The sequence below is a fragment of the Equus caballus genome, chromosome 4 (assembly GCF_041296265.1).
Source record: "Equus caballus isolate H_3958 breed thoroughbred chromosome 4, TB-T2T, whole genome shotgun sequence".
Taxonomy (NCBI): domain Eukaryota; kingdom Metazoa; phylum Chordata; class Mammalia; order Perissodactyla; family Equidae; genus Equus; species Equus caballus.
The window spans coordinates 5524087-5541624 of NC_091687.1; the positions used below are offsets into that span (position 1 = coordinate 5524087).

Genomic DNA, 17538 nt, shown 5'->3' on the forward strand with positions numbered 1-17538 from the left:
TTGCTGAAATAGAAAACGCTAATTATTTTGAAAAAATTTTCTTATTGTCTTCTCTCAGGAGGATTAATTAGTACAACCGATAGTAATGACACTATTTGTCAACGCATTTTTCATCATCCAATTACATCACATAATTTGGCACAGTATGCAAATTCTGTGCATTAGGAGAAAAAAGTAAACAGACTAAAATTAACTGAATAATATTTGGCAGTAATCTAAGTCATGTTTCACACTTTTTTTAAAGTCCAGTTCCTTTTGAAAGTTAGCTAATGATGGTACAGTAACAGCTGCATTTAGGGCTTGGTCCTAATCGAATCAGCTTCAAGTGTGAAAAGAACTCAGATCAACTTTGCCACCCTTGCCTTTAGGCAGACAAAGTTCTGCTTATGGTATTCACTAAGGAAACACCTGTCCTTTCATCGTCCATCCATCCCCTGACGGTCTCAAATACCGAACAGAGTTAACCAGACAGTGAAAGAGTCAGCATTCACTCCTCTGTAACAGGACTGTCCTTCAGGGCCGCCCCGGGCCTGGTGGTTAAGGTCGGCACCTTCCGCTCCGGCAGCCCGGGCCTGGTTCCGGGCACGGGCCTACACCACTCGCTGTCCGCGGCCACGCCGTCACGGCAGCTCACAGGCAAAACCGAGATCGGCAACTGACATGAGCTCAGCCAAAACAAAGGGCCTGTCCGCCTCAGGATTTTTAATCCCTCCTAGCTTTAAACTTGTCTTCTTCACAAGTACCATATATTCACGGGCTGTTCTGTAAACTGCAGAATCTTAGAATTCTTTGATGCCACACAATCTCCAATACCGTCCTCTACCAAAATTTCATTGAAGTTATAAAGAATTAAATAGAGAAAAAAGTGGAATTTAAGCAATAATTTGACTTGTAGATACAAACGGAAGTTCTCCACCCAAGTAGAAACAGTAGTTTACTCTGTTGACTAGTTACGTACGATCCAGGTAGCAGAAGAAGCAAGTAAATCAGTTTTCACCTAAAAAGTCTGTGCTTTTTTGAAGCTCCTAAACCCACTTTTTCTGCCTTTGCGCAGTTCTAATTTCTCGCCAGCCAGTTTCTGGATCTGCGAAAATCCCGTGTGGGATCCGCTGCGGGGCATCTTCCAGGACGACTTCACACGGAGGGGAGAAGGGCCGAGACGGGACGTCAGCTCAGGCCGCCGAGCTGCCTCCAGGGTGGCACGGCCAGCGGTTCTCACTGAGCTCACGCGCACTCCTCACCGTCAGGCCACCAAGGATCCGCTAAAGCCACACTGTCCCTAAGAGAACCGCACAGTCCTTCACAACAACTGTCTTCACACTGGGAACCAGGGAGGCCATTTATCACAAGGGACAGCACCTTACAAAATTCCTTAATTATCTAGTTTATTTTGTAGCCTGAGCCAATGCCCCATGGCTCTTGTAAGAATGGTTCGTTCCTCTGGAAATCGTGAGCACCACTGGTCTGCAGCCACCATCCGTCACAGAACCTATATGGTACCCTACGGCCCCATGGGAAAAACAGCACGCACAGGTCACGGATGGGGGCATGCTGCCCCGCACGGCAGCACGTGAGGTAAGGCCAACTCCCAGGAGGACTGTGTGTCCTGTTCCCCCCCAGTGAATACCGTTAAAAAAGCAAAAGGAAACCTGCAATGCTCAAACAAAATATAGTTAGGATGTTTCTGACGAAACGTGAATGAAAAAGGATCACTGAAATTCTAGCTAACAGATCTACGCTACAGATCTCCTCTGAATCCATATTCTCCCCTTAGAGAACGAGGAAGGACCTCCCTGGAACAAGCCTTCACGCATGTCGTACAGCTACCTTTCCTGCAACGGGGACGCTGATATTTCCTTTCCTTTGGGTTACACTACACTGAAAGGACAGCAAATGTTTGTTGATTCTATCGCTTCAAACATAGGCCAATGACTGAGGCAATGTCTGGAAAAAAAACCAAAACACTTTAATTTTTAAGACAACTGCAAGCACCTCAAACAATGGATTATTGTTACAACACTTGTTATCTTTTCACAATCTAGTTATTGCAAAGGCATATGGATAAATGTTAATGGACAAAGTCAAGAAAAACGAGGCACCTTAATGAATGGAAAGTTTAAAAAAAACCTGACATTCAGTCCACTGACTTCTAAAAGAGGCGTTTATACCTCTATATATTACATTCTAAAATTGTATTGCCTACTATGGTTTGTGTCCTGAATTCTACAATTTTAAGGAAATGCATAAACAAAATTGTGTGCAACCTGCAAAGGGAAAATCACTTTCTCAACGTCAATGCATGGAAGGACAACGAAACGGCTAGAATTTGTTGTGGCCGCGCGCGAACCTGCCTCTGACTGAATGCGCCCGCCGCTGCGCCAGGAGGGGCACGCGTGCCAGACCTGGGTTTACACAGACACGAGCAAGCTTTTCCGAAAATAGATAGATATTTTTTCATTCCACACACTGAACGTGTCCCTCTTGTCAATTTAATCTGTGCAGAGTTGAGCTTACAGCACTTGAAGGTGGGCTTCACAATTTCAAAGGGAAATTGCTCTTTTTCCTTAAAAGTACTTTTAAAAATATGCAAAAATATGAATGGGAGTGCTAAACTGTAACACGTATTTTCGAATGAGAAGCGTGTCATTTCTTTCTCTAAAGTGCCATATAGGGAATGACATAACCCAGAGCCACTTGCTTTGAAATCCCATGGGAAAGGGCTGTTATGGAATGAAAAGTTCGCACGACTCCTTGGAGAGTACAAGTCCGCTACATGCAACTTAGGCTACAAAGCACTCCAGGCCGGGCAGCTTTTCTGAGATCGGAGTCCCCATCCCATATTTAATGGAATTAACATTTACAGGGTGCATTTACATACACTATAATACAGGAATGATGTCCCTTTGCCAGAAGATAAAATTGTACATTTCCTCGCTATTCCTTGGTTCCAACTTGATAATTTCTTAAGATTGTAAATTATATAGTACTCAGCTAAAATATTTCTTCATAAATAGTTACAAAACCTGCCAAAACACAAGGGGGAAAGTATTTTTTGTTCAAAAAAATTGACATTTGAATGTCACACAACACAAGAAACAATGTTAGAGACGTTATTGTTTCCAGAAGAAAGTGGGTCAGTAAACTACTAAGCTGAAGACGACAGACTACCCTCCCCAGGATCACAGTGCACAAAAAGCAAAACGTCAGACAACAGTACCTCGAAGCAAAATAAAGGTCTGAGGATGAAGCCAGCTCACTGGTAATCCTGTTAAAGAATGAGAGGCCCGGTTCAGGGCCAACGTACTGGGAACATTTGCTAGCTCAGACCGCCGCGTCTGCAGAAGCCGCTAAGAATTCAACCACGGGTGCCGAAGGCATTCGCAGGCCGACGCTCGCTTCTCGGGAACCATTTCTAACATCGGGATCAGGAAATCTGTAAACTGGGCCGCATCTTCGTGGGGCCAGCCGTACTTCTCCACGAGGACGTCGAACAGGCTCCAGGGCTTCAGCTTGGTGATGTGCCGCAGTTCTCCTGCAGGGAAAACAGCGGGTCAGGAAGGCGCCAAACCTGCATCTCCCGTTGTTGGTCCAGCCAGGTTCTTTTCAGGAGAGAGAGAAGGACCTACCTGCTCGACGCTACGCGACACCAAAGCGCGCCAGCGTCCCCCCAAGCCATGAGCATCTGGTGTGTATATGACCGCGTCCTAGTTCAAGTCAGCTTGGCAACGGTCAAGAGGGGTTCAGGTAAGGGGGGCAGTCCCTGCGCCTCGGCTCTGCATCTCTGTGCGGCAGCACACCTGCAGGGTCCTGGCTCGCGGACTGTGGGTGGAGGCGCTCTTACGCCCACTCGGGGTCTTTTGCAGTCAACAAACTTGCTTAGAACAAGTTTTAAGACATACGCTATTTAAGCTCCTCGGACCACTGTTTCTGCATGTTACCGTGAAAAGAAGAGGGAGCCTTGTCCTCCAGGACAGCACATTTCAAGAGAACTTCCTTTATCTGTACTGTCCAAGATGGTAGCTGCCAGGATACATGGCTACTGAGCACCTGAAATGTGGCTAGTGTGACCACAGAACTGAAGCGTTCATTTTACTCTGTTTCAACTTAAATAGCCATAAGTAGCTAGTGGCTACTATAGTGGACAGCAAAGCTCTAGAGGCCAACCCAAATCAAATACCATCCATGTCTACACAGTTGTAAGATCTAAGATACCAGGATCAATTCATAAACCTTGAAGTGACACTTTTCAAAAGTGTAAAGTGTGGGTTACAAGCAGCCCTGACTGACAGAACAGAATGACCAAGAAGCTAGCGAACGGTCTGTGAGCTGCAACAGCCTTTCTCATAAAAGGAAAAAAAGTGATTTTCAAGTCAGACTGTCCAAAGGTCAGGGGAACTTTCAATAGGAGTAACTCGATTCGCCTGTTGGAAGCCCTCACGGGACAGCCCAGCCCCACCCACACAGGCCTCCCTGGGTGCCCCTCAGGGTCTGCCCAGCAGCTCCACAGACAGGGCGGCGCTGCCCTGCGCCCCCACCCTCCGGGCGCAGAGCGAACCCGAGGCCTCCAGACCCCGACGGGCGCCGGTGCGGGCCCCGTTCTCTCCCCTTCCAGCGGCCGTGACCCAACCAACAAGGCGATCCTTCCTCGACACGCGTTAACAGGGACGCAGCGCCGTGCTGACGAAGATCTTCCCACGAGGCCTGGTCTGTCTCACCCATTCGTTCAACTCAGTTACAAACACGCCCTCTTTCTTCAATCGTAAAGAAAATAAGAGAATATTACAGAAAACTACAAAAACAAAAGGAGAAACGACCTGCAATCCTACCCCACAGTGACTTTTCCTTTTGGCCTGCCTGCGCTCTTTCCATGTGCGCTCTTACGAACTCGCATGTCCGCGGAGTTGGAATCACGACGTGCACAGAATTCCAAATCTCTTGTTAAAGGGGCTGCTGTATAAAAGCAGCTCTGGCTCCATGTGAGGACTGGGGAGAGTGACGCACGGCTTCCAGACTGCGGGTCAGGTCTGCCAGTGCGGGAGGGGCACCTGCCATCTCGGAGGAGCGTCTTCCCCGCCGTGGAAGGGCAGCCCCATGAGCACGAAGGCTGGGCAATCACTGGACGCCCACCCCTTTAAGCCGGACGTTTCAGGTCTCGGGACCCAGCCTCAGGAGATAAACCCGGGCCGCCCCCGACCCCAAGATGTGCTCACGGCAAAATTACAAATGCTCAGTAACAGGAGAATGACGGTTAAAAAACGGCCACCACAGCACAGCCGCTGGATGCGTGTTACTTAACAACAAGGGGGAAACGATACGGTTCAGTGTCGCTAGTGAAAGAAGAGAAGACTGCGTTCTACACAGGGTCACAAGAGGGGTTTTCAAAGCGCCCAGAAGATGGACAGCAGGTGCCCCAAAGAGCAGCTCTGGCACAGGTTGTCCCCTCTCTCTCTGCCTTTTCTAGAATGCAGTCTACTGATTTTATATAGTGACGGCTGACCTCACCACAGCAAGGTGAAAGCAACTCAGAAAGCGCCCACCTCACAGGCTAAGGCAAGTCCCGGGGGCGGGGGCAGGGGGGGGCCTGAGCTTGCCTGCTCTGACACAGAGCGCACACTCCCTGGGTCTGTGAACGAAGCCACTGCTCCTGACACCAAGAAATCCATTTCTGAGGGCACCAGTTTTTAAACTAACTAAAATGAATCAACAGGCATCAAATTTAGACTCTTCCATGAAAAAGAGAAAAGCTTTATCATGATAGATGCCTTAAAATCTGCATAATATAGTGATGAAAACGATACAGTGCTGGAAGGCTATGAAAAACTAGTTATTCATACCTAACTAGCAGCGCTACACATCGACAGAAACATTGCTAAAGAACAGCCTAAAATATCTACCAAACTTTGACCAGGTCATCTCACACAAAAACTGTGTGCAAAGATGCTCTCTGTAGTAGGAAAATATGCAACCCATAAAATAATCCTAAGTATCAAGAGGACGGAATATGTAATAATATTGCAATATAGCAGAGTACCGAATTGCCTCTAAAAAGAACCAATATGTGCATTATGTAGACAGGTGGAAAAACTTTGTAACGCCAGGAAGAAACAGGAAATCAACTCGCCTAGGCCCTATGATTATATGTACAAATCCTTATGTTCGATTCAAGGATGAGGAAAGACGCTGTCTTAGGAAGCCCAAGATCACTTACAAACCAACCCTCAGCTCCCCAACTGGCGCAGCGACTGCGAGGAGACACCAAGAACAGGGTCACGGGAGCGAGCGCCTCCCGGCCGCGCGCCAGCTCCAGCCCGCGGCTGTCACACAAGGGACAGAGCCGCCTCCACCACCGCTGCTTACAGGAAAACACAAAAGGGGAAGGGCAGAAAACACTGAAAAACAACTTTTTACTATTTGCTCCTGTTGTAAAAGTAGCTCCCTGACAAGGTAAAGAGTTTTCACCATGACTGTTGTTTCTCTTAGGAAAACTTTCCAGGATACGTTTCGCTGAAACCAATTTGGCAAATAACCAGACACTTAATTGTGGCATCTTTACTGTTCAAGCCGTTCCCACCCTCTCCTTCTCAAAGAAGTCTGAGGATCGCTTCACCTCTCCTCAGGGCCAGCTCTCACACACGTGCACGCGAACCAGGGGCCAGCCCGGCCGAGGGACACCCCGCATCACTGCCACCCTCGGCAGCCCATGGGGCTTCCTCCTCTCTGGGGACAGAACCACCTGGACAAAGCCAGGGACCACTGGCAGGAAACAGGCCCTGGGGGAGGGCTCCTCCTCTGGGATCACCAGGCTGTTTGCCCGTCCCAGATTACCAGAGAACTTTCTAAGGAAAAAGGTAAGTACTTCCATTATACTTCTCTGGAATATTATTTTAAGTGATTTGTGAGGCAAAATACATTATTTTGTCCATGAAATTATAATATTCCACAATTAAACATAACAAGCATAGAAGGTTTTACACCACACATGGGAGTCTATGGGGGCAAGTTCTGGTACGGTATTCCAGGGGATACTGTATCCAGAAAAGGAACCACAACATAAAAGAGATTAGGACCAATTTCAATAGCACACACCTAAGAAAGGAAAGCTATCAATTGATACTGGTAGAAAACAAGACAGAAAACACAAGAAATTTGAACATATTCCTACGAAGTATACGTCGGTATATATTTGAGTTCAAAATCTGGATAAACCCGACCTCCCACACATAAAAAAATTAACTAAAAATGGGCCATACGCCTAAGTGTAAGAGCTTTTAAACTATAAATTCTAAGAAGAAAACAGAATAAGTCTTCATGACTTTGAGGTAGGCACTGGTTTCTTAGATGTGACATCGAAGTAATTAAAAAAAGTAGAAAATGAGACTTCCTCAAAATTAAAAACTTCACTACTTCAACCATCACACACGTGCGTTCAAGAGACATGAGAACCTACATCCACACAACTTGTGCACAAATGTTCACAGCAGCGCGGTCCACAAGAGCCACGAAGTGGAATCCACCCACCTGTCCATCGACTGATGGACGGAGGAACCAAATGCGCTCCATCCGCGCAGAAAAAGAAGGGAACACGGACTCGCTGCCACACAGAGGAACCGGGGACACATCGCAGTAAGTCAAAGGAGCCATCACCAAAGTCGCCATCTTGTCTGATGCCATTTACACGAAACACCCGGAAGAGGCAAATCCACGGGGACAGAAAGCAGATGCGTGGCTGTCAGGGGCTGAGGGTGAGGACGGTGGAGAGGGGGGCTAGTGGCCACGCGGTTTCTGTCTGACATAATAGAAATGCTCTAAAATCCCACAGTGGTGACGGCTGCATAACTGAATATACTAAACACGACAGAACTGCATCCTTCAAAACCGTGAACTGTATGGCATGCAGATTGTATCTCGGTAAAGCTGTTTAGAACACACTGGTACAGAGCATCCAACAAATAACTTTAAAAGAATTCCAATGTTGTGTTAATGCACGTGGAGAAAGAAACACTTCACTAATGAGTAGCTCATAATAAACGAGAGGAATAAATGGGATGAACTATAATAGAATTTACTTGAACCTGTTACAGCAATAATTTCATTGCTTTGTTTGCATCCTATGCTCAAATCCAAAATTAAACGATTAAGAGAGTAATTCAAACCTACGATCAACCACGTGTGGCCCGTGGCTTACTTCCAGCGTCTCCGCTGTCTTGTGGGCACCTCGCCCGCCCCCGGGCGCAGCATCGCCCTCTCGGCCCGTATCCCCAGGCTCTGGCGGGAGGCAGGGACCTCAGCGAGGGGCCGGGGCATCACAGGGCAGACGAGGACGGTCCCAGGCAAGGAGGACATACTGCCACCCGCCCGCAGCTCACAAAAGCTTCCGTCCAAAACCAAGGCTGGGCCCAGGTCAGCGTTTCCAAATGTAAGAACTCGGTATCACCGAAGCCCCGGCACCAGGCCCCTGCCTAGGCCGGGTCCGGTGGTGAGGACCAGGCCAGCCTGCCCGCCCAGCTCTGCTTCTCCTGCTCGGACTCGGAAGCGATGCTCATGGTCAAACCAGGGTTAAAGCGGCTCCTGGTTCGAAGCTGCAAGACTGCCAGCACCGGGCCACTTTCTAGTTATTTCTGGAGTCAAGACGTCACCGAGAAGACCCTGCGCCGACCTCCCCGCCCACAGCGCCGCCGGGCACCTCATTGGAGGCCCAGGCCCCGTTCCCAGCCAGGGGACCCCGGCTCCTGGCGCCACGGGCGCCCACCTGCATCCGCCCGCATCCCCCCGCGCAGGTGGGGACCGCCTGGACCACACGCTTCCGAACCGGAGCCAGGCCGACCGCAGAGGGCGGCGGCCAGCAAAGGGCTCTGCTCTGCACTGAAATAAGGGAACCTGCTGATTTTCAGTGATTCTGGAGGTAAGTGAAAATCGTTCTAACAAGTTTCCTCTCAAATGCTGAAAACTGAGAATAGGAAACAGCCTCTCGTGTACCAGCCCAGCTCCCGCCGTCCTGCCGCCGGGCCCGGGAACATGAATTCATGCTGCAGACACAGCCCTTGGGCTGCCTGGAAGTTTCTCGCATGCTTTAGAATTCTGCATTGTAAATTTCAGAAGGTCTTTGGTCTGACAAACAAAAGCACTCACACATATCCCAACACACTGACTTTAAAAAGCCCTCAGTTTTTAGAAAAGCAAGCTGTCTCCTCCGACACTTCCATTCTCCACACAGCCGTTGGCACTGAAACCACGGCTACCGCCGGCCGAGAGGGCGTGTGTCCAGCTGCGCACAAGGGGTGCTCCAGGCTGCACTGCTTCCCGCCACCACCTGAGAGCTGGCACCCTTCCGAGGACTGCCCCCTCCGTGGGGACATGTCTAGGCAGTTTGGGCCGCTGTCACAAAACACAGCCCCCTTGGCGGCTTATAAATAACACGTTTACTTCTCCAGTTCTGGAGGCTGGAAGGCCGAGGAGCTCGGGGCGCAGACTCCTCCAGGGGTCCTCACGGGGCGGAAGGGGCTGGGAGCGCTCTGGGGCCCCTTTTCTGAGAGCCAACATCCCATTCAGGAGGGCCCACCTCCCAACGCCAGCACCTTTAGGGTTTAGGATTTCAACGTACAAATTTCGGGGGGGGGACAAAACATTCAGATCTCAGCAGGACAGGACAGGGACAAAACCCACAGAGGTGTTTATTTCTAGTGGGCCGCATCCTGACACACTGACCAACATGGTCGTCGTCCTTAATGCTCTTTGGTGGCTAATGTCCACATTCAAGGGGCTAACTAACAAATCAAACCTCAAACAGGCGAGAACAGAAATTACATGCCCTGCCCAAAAAATCCAGCTCAATTTTAAAATCCCTGGCACACAAAGGATTCAAACTAGGACCAATCATTTTACGCTGAATTGTAAGGAAGAAGATATCGCTGAGGTGCGGGCAACAATTAACTTTAACACACAGGCCCCACCTCCTTCCCGGGCCTCGGGTCGGGGTAAATTTGCTTCCCACCCAAGAGGACAAAGAACAGGAAAGCCTCCTGTCCGCTACCTCCCGATCTCAACTACTTTCCAATGAGACGGGAGCAAACTATCAGCAGTTTCCATTTTACAGTTCTGCCACAATGTATTTTAGAAAAAAAGTTAAATGGTGGGGCCAGCCCTGTGGCCTAGTGGATAAGTTCATTGCTCTTTGCTTTGGCAGCCCAGGTTCGCAGGTTCGGATGCTGGTGTAAACCTCTATCACTGTCAGCCATACTGTGGTGGTGACCCAAATACAAAATAGAGGAAGACTGGCACACACGTTAGCTCAGGGTCAATCTTCCTCAGCAAAAATTTAAATTAAATTAAATTAAATGGATACATTTAAGACCCCATTATTTCTAAAATGTATATTCACACATATTACGTAGGGAGGCATGCCAAAACACATCTTTTATGCAACAAATCATTCCCCTCATGCTAAGGGACATGGAGAAATCTATTTTCATCATCATATCATTCCCGGGACTTCAGTAAAAACCCAAAATCCCTTCCAACCCCCACAGTTACTATATACAAACATAAGCAGGAAGGAACCGTGGTCCCAATTCCTAGGCATCTTAGGGGACTTCTTGACTCATCATAAATTCTCCCCTACATCCAAAGGAAGGGAAGGGGAGACGCTGCCAAAGTAACACCACGTCAGATGTCTCTGGTCTATCTCCGCCAAGGATGCCCAACACAGTTCAACTCGGAAGGCCAGCCCCCTTCAAACAAGCGCCTCGGAAGAACCACGCACACAAGGCCCAATCAGTGTGCAAGACGACGCGACGGGAGGACAGCAAGGCCCTGCGCAGCACCTTCTATTGCCACCTGGGCATGGGCCGTCCCGGGAGCAAGGGTGCTGACGGGAAGACCAATGTGAGGGCCGCAGGACAGGGAGCTCTGAGCTGGAACCAGCCAGCAGCTGACACCAGCTCAGCACGCATCCCTCTGAAGAGCCCCACCAGACAGGCGAGGAGAGGGCTCAGACATTCAGGGGGGCTGGCCCTGGTGGCCTGCAGCTCAGGCCAGAGGCAAAGCCTAACAGGCAGGAGAGAGCCTCGAGTGACTGCCCCCACGAGCAAACTGAGCTGCAGGCTGCCTGGAGAGGCACCCTCAAAGAACTCGCCTGACTTCACTTTCTCACCATTCAAGGCCCCTCCTCTGATCTCGCCTTCCTCTTCGGCCCTGCTGTGCACAGTATGTGGTTCCCAACCCACAGAGAGTGGACAGGGAGAAACGCAGAGCCCCGTTACTCCAGGAGGCTCCTTACTGCAGAGGAAAGGGAAGCAGGAGCACAATTCAAGGAAAGTCCCTGTGTGCCATCAATGGCCGCTGGTCCCCACCACGCCCTATGCCCGCGGTGGGAAATGAGGTTCCCACAGCATGGGGCCGGAACCCGCTCCTCAGCCTACAGCAGGCTCTCTACTTGCCTAGAGGAGCAGGTGCCTGGCCGGGTGCTCTCTCGGGTCTTCCCGTCCCCTCTGGAGCACTGGCAAGTCAACGGTGTTCTCTGTTCCCATGACAGACTAGGCTGGGAGCTCTTGGCCACCCTCCCCACTGAGCCCCGTGTGACGATGTGAGGCCACCGCCGGGTGTTCGCTGCCTGTCGTCCAGCAGCCGCGTCCTTCTGGGGCCAGGCCAGTTCTCACAGGCTCCGAAAACACTCCGAAACGTGGAAGAAGGGATCTGCCTGCATTAAAATAAACCCAATTCCCCAAGCCACACTGAACCCCAACCTATAATAATCCATAATCCATAACTCTTCCTTGCTTCAAGTGTTTTCAAATAACATTTTCTGGAAGTCTCCGAGGGAAACTCAGTCCCCTCTCTCAGTGATACCGCTGTCTGGTGGTTCATAACGTTTATGGTGTTTTCCTGTTTGTCACTCTGCCCCGGCAATAACACCAGCTCCTACTGTGCTATGTGCCACCCAGCACTCTCTCATACCTTCTCATGACAATGAGGCACCCTGAAGTGTCCCCGTGGACAGACGAGGAAACAAAGGTTCAGAGAGGACACGAAGCGCTCAGTCCTACACACGCTCAAACCCCAGCTCTGTCACTGAACACAGCTCAGTGGCAAAGCCACGTCACCGCCCTTAATGTATGTGAGCCTGTGCGAGAGTGTGTGTGTGGAGAGAGAACTCTGTACCTCGTTCAGGGGACCCAGACTTGAAGACCAGATTCTCAGAACCAAAATTAACCCAAGGTGTCTGAAGAACAGTTTTCCCTGACATTTTTTTTTTTTCCTATGAAAAGCCTTCAAAAGGTAGTAAGAACACAACCACGTCTAGTGACACATGTCACAGGCTGGCCCTGGGCGGTCCCAGAACAGCCGAGTCATGGCCGTGTGCTCAGAGTGAGTGGAGCGGGAAACCACCATGTCGGCACGGCTCCTCCTCGACTTGCAGGCACCGACCAGGGAAACGCGATTTAAAGATAAAACAAGAACTGGCCAGCTTAACATCACTGAAGTGTATGGCAAAGGATCATCACTCTAAGGAATTCCTGATCTCATAGGAAAATAGAAACTAAAATTGGTTCTCCAAATTTGGCTAAAGCAAGGGACACAGAGTATCCGGGACTCTGAGAAATTTCTAGAAACACCATGTCCTGCTCACACCAACTTTAAAAGCTCTTTATTAAAGAGTGCTGCAACCCCAAAATAATCTAAGCTGGGAAAACATGAATTAAGAGGGCCAACTATACTCACACAAAAGAATACGGCACTGGGGAGGGGTCTTTAAAAGCAAGCGCTCTGGAGCGCTTTTAAGAAGTGATCACTGGCTATGAGTAGACAGGGCAAAGACACAGTTGCTGAGGGTCATGCCCAGGGAAGGTCAACAAGAGCTGCGGTACTAAACACATCACCCACAATACCCTGTGCGCTAACGCAGTGGGAGACCACGTGATTGATAAGCGCATGAGGCACGCAGACGTCACAGGCCCACACCCACTACATCCAGTCTCAGACAGATCGCGGGGGACGTGGACAGACGTGCATGGAGTCCGAGCTGCAGGCCGCCGGCGCTCTGCTGCAGAGACACTGCAGCTCCGTGAATAAAAGGAAAATACATAAGTCTAGCTGGTTTCTAAAACTCACTCAAACTCCTTTTTATAAATCCTTGAATATCCAGATTGGCGCTTGGAGCAGGAAAGGATTTTAGGAAGGCTGTTCTCTTACAAAATTCTTATTCCACAGATATCAGACGGTTCAAGTTTACTTCTTGAGAGCTTTCTTCAGCAGAATTCCCCAGTTGTAAAAGTCCAGATCTTTCTCCACTGCCCACACGTGAATGTACAATTTCTCCTTTTGGGAGAAGATTATGCTGAAAATTAGTGTTGCATAAATACCGTTACCTTTTCTGGTGAAAAACTCCTTGGAATATTTCCCCAACATAGCGTATTTTCGAGGGACTTTCCCCAGCAGTTCAATGATCAATGCTATGTGATCTGCATTGGGAAACATTGCCAGCAAAACAGAAACACACGACAGTTTAATCAGTACACTGCATGCAGACACTGTCACCGCCCGCGCAGACAGAAACAGAGCGCGACCTAATGATCGAAAGCACAGGCTTGGCGCGGACGGCCGGATTCTGGGTCCCCAGTGCTGAGGGCACCCAGGAGGAGCTGGCGCACAGGTGACCGCGGCACAGGGCCAAATGCGGTCTTCCCGCTCAGCTTTTAAACCAGCACAGGGGTCCTGCTGGGCGCTTTCTGAATTTAGGAGCAATGCCCTTGTCACCACTAGTGCGACAATCGGCAGCTGCTCTTCCATTTCTGTCTGCATCGTGGCGCTTTTCAAAAAGGAGAGGTACTACCTCTGCGATTGAAGAATTCCCGCGAATATTTTCCAGACAGAGCAAAGTGCCTTGGGATACTGCCTAGCAGCTCTATGATGTGGGCTATGTGGTCTATGGAGGAGAGAACAAGGATCCGGGAATGGGAGGGGTGCGGGGAAGGGCGGGGTAAAAGAAGAGGGAAAAATTGAAATTAGTAAAAAATCAGAAATAGATCCAAATCAACAATGTCTGCAGCACATCCAGGAGAGCTTCTGGGCTGGCAGGCCTCAGGCACCGTCGGGGCGCGAGCAGTGACTGAGGTGGCAGCCCAGGGCAGCCCAGCATCGAAAGCAAATAAGCATGGAGATGGTGAGCCTACAGAGGGAACTCAAGCCAGAATTCCCGGGTTTTCAACTCGGCTCGCAAGCAGGACAGAGAAATGGGCAGCGCTCGGTGGACAAAGGACCACGGATGGGCCTCGGGGTCGGCACAGTTGTCCTCGCCCGGCTGGCTGGGGGTGGGCGCAGGCCCAGGGTCTCTCCCAGTGCCGCCCGAGCTGGGGGCTCTGCCCATTCCCTGTGCCTGAGGGGCTTCAAGCTCAAAGGAAAAGCGTCTGAGTTGGGTGTTTGAAAACCAAACCCAGCTTTAGGTCGGTGTGAAAACCCCGTGCTCTCCGCAAGGCCAGGACTTCCCGGAGCCCCAGGCTGAGGTGCTCAGCAGGCAGCTGTACTCACCTTCGTCCCTGGAATAGTCTTCTCCAGAATGTGGCTCAAACAAATAATCGCCGGTGGCCAGCTCAAATGCCTAGGACACAACAGACGACACGCTGAGCACGTCGCAGAGCCCGGCCCCCCAGTCAGCGTGCTCCCTCCTCACTCAGGAGACCCATGTTTTATGGGGATCTGAAGCCAAGCAGAGAGCCTCCAAGAAGGGCTGCACACCGAACTCTTCCTCCCTTCCACCCAGTTTAAAGAGGCTGCAGAGACATCCCTGCAGCTCTTCTACTGCAAGACGGGAGGGCTGCGTCCACTCCGCTTTGCGGGAAGCCAAACGGCTACACCGGCACGTGGGCCAGCAGCCTGCCAGGCCCGGGCCGAGCGCTGTGCTCCCTCCACGTGGCACGACGGGGACGGCCCAGGACCAGGGCTGCCTGCCCCCGGGGCCCGTCCACACCACAGGCCGGCCTGGCCCTGACCACGGGCGGGTCGCTCTCTTGAAGCAAAGAGCTCCCTGTCTTAGTCCCGGAGGGCTATTTTCAGCATCTAAGCATCATTTCACTCATTTCTGACTCAACCAAGCAAAACCTGCAGCCAGAGGAGCGGCCCCTGCTCAGCCCCCCGGGGCCAGGAGGGAGGGACCACCGTGCAGGTCCAGGAGGGCAGGGGGCGCGGCTCCGGGCTGCCACCGTCCCCACCCCCCCAACCCTGCATGGTGCCTGTGGGGAGCCATCTGTTTCCACTCTGCCAGATGGTCTACTTCCCTTGCTCACAAAATCTCGGGGCCGTGAGTTTAATTTGGTAACAACATATAAGGATGGCAACTGCCGTTGCTCTGATCTAATACCATGTTTTAAATTTTTTAAAAAAAGGATAAGCTAAATCCCATTTTTGGTTTTTCCCATATTAACTTTTCTTCTGTATTAGATCCTGCTGTTCTGCAAGGCGCCCAGTGCCCCTTCCTTGACGCCTGTGGGCCACCCCACCCTCTTGAGGCCCTGCCCCCCATCCTGCCCCTGATGAGCCGTCGCTGCAGCGACCCACCTTCTCGGTCCGCCAACGCCCATGGGGTGCAGGGTTGCCTTAAGGGAACGTTGGTCTGCTGGGGGTGGGGCACCTGTCCTGTACTGTCCTTCCAAACCAAGAGAGGGCGCACTCGCCCGGGGCCACGGCTCTTCCCTTTTTTTTCTTTGGAGAAAGGAGGAAAGTGGGCTGACGAGACTGTTGCCACCAGCCCCTGCGATGAGCACGGACTCGTGGACTCAGGATCCCTGCCCTGAACCGACCTGGGTCTGAGCAGGACCTGGACATGCTGAGTCTCACACAGGCGAGGGTGGTCACCCGAGTGGCGCCGGGCCCGGACGGTCCTCGCTTGCGGCCGCTCCTCTCCACCCAGTGAACAGGGAGATGGGGCCAGCGCCAGGTCAGGACAGAAAACCTCAAACTCGGCCACAGACGCAAGGGAACGTCAGGATCACACAGAGAATGGCCAGAAGAGGCCTCCTCACCTGGGACACAATCAATTCAATACCTCACACGCCGAGAGAAAAAGGCGAAACCCTAACGGAGGGAGAAGCCGCGAGAAGCCACGCCATGGACGTCCACGGAGAGCCCCAGCGGCTCTGACCCGTCCTCGGGTCCTCGCTCACGCTTCCAGACAACTTGCAAAAACATTTCCACCTGGTTGTATATATTTCCTACAGCCTAAGGTGTCCTCTGGATGATGACCATTCTGATTAGCACCCAGGTATCCCCAACGAAACGTGTGAGTGGAAGAAGGCTGTCGAAATGGCTTAAAGGAAAAAAGGCAGAGGCAAGATGGAGGCCCCTTGCCATGGTATCTGGCCCTGGTTCTCTGGAGAAGGATGAGATTTTCTTCACAAACAGGACCTGCACCACAGGGCGATGCACATCCCATGACAAGGGCAGCCTCTGTGCCCTACAACCTGCTCTAAGGCTGGCGGCCACGACCCCACCAAGACGACCACCTTCAACTCAGCAAGTGACTCCCAATACAGCTTTCTGCTCCGATCACTGTTTATTTTTAGTATTCGGGAACTGTGGATTCCTCCCTCTGCAGCTGGCCCGATCCCCTCGCAGGGCTGCCTCGTGCTGGGGAGATTGGGTGCCTCCTTCCTGCAATGCCCTCCTGTTCTGAACAAACAAGGTCACCGGCTCGTTCTGTGCATGACCCAGGCTGCAGAAGGCCGGTGAACCATGTCAGCGGGCCCTTCCTGTCTCCATGGCACTGGCTGGGGCTCACCACAGAGTCCGCAAGAAGATGCCTGCTCAGGACTCGGGGACACAGGTGCGCAGGAACCGACGCCTCAGCCTGCACGGAAGTTTTAGATCATACGCACATCGGAGGGGCCCCAAAGCTCAAGAAAAGGAAGAGAGATTCAACGCCTGACACATCCCAGCGACTCGGCCTCACTGTGTCGTCCTCCTCCAGCTGTGCAAGCTCCTCCCAGACACAGCAAAGGCACTTCTCAGTGAGCGCGGCCACCAGCCGCCGGCAGGCGCTCCCCTCCACTGGGGGGGTGCCGTGAGACGGGGGCCGTTCATGACACTCTGAGGACTGTGGGCTCGGCCGCCAAGAACACTCTGGCGCTTTATCACAGCTGGTCTATTTTTAACTGCGACCACAGGGTAGAGGCGGGGAAACTGCCTCACCTTCCCCGGGCTCCCCACGATGAACCAAAGGGTCCTCTCGGCCACGAGCTCCAGGAACGGGGCAAGGGAGGAATGAAGCACTGCCCCTTCCAGAAAAATCACCTTGTAACACCCCATTAAAAAACCCTCGTAAGCAGCCCTGCAAGCACCATGGGAGCTCATGCTTAGTTTCCTGGGGGAGGTGAAAGGCGTGACCACTTCTCCTGAGTGGTCTGTCACTGGGGCTCATGGCACGGTTCACAGCACCAGCAGAAGCCGGCGGACAGGAGACGTGTGGAGGGACCAGGCCTTACCCAACGGAAGGCCTGAGAGACAACTGGGTATAAAACTGTGCCTACAGCTCCACCATTATTCCACTCC

The 17538-nt window shown here is 51.5% G+C and overlaps 1 protein-coding gene across 49 annotated transcripts in view; it reads right to left on the bottom strand.

The window, feature by feature from the left end:
* Positions 1–1943: 1943 nt before the first annotated feature.
* The window catches only part of SRPK2 (SRSF protein kinase 2), a 228849-nt gene continuing 213254 nt past the window's right edge, over positions 1944–17538 (bottom strand). For 19 of the 49 annotated variants that reach the window (XM_014738904.3, XM_023640158.2, XM_023640165.2 and 16 more), the window contains 4 exons: positions 14524–14593; positions 13829–13921; positions 13365–13457; positions 1944–3532 (listed from right to left, as the gene is read on the bottom strand). In XM_014738904.3, coding sequence (XP_014594390.1) covers positions 3348–3532; positions 13365–13457; positions 13829–13921; positions 14524–14593 — 441 coding nt within the window. In that variant the 3' untranslated portion in view covers positions 1944–3347. The remainder of the gene's footprint in view (positions 3533–13364; positions 13458–13828; positions 13922–14523; positions 14594–17538) is intronic. The other 30 variants (XM_070265410.1, XM_070265384.1, XM_070265391.1 and 27 more) reach the window with 3 other exon arrangements.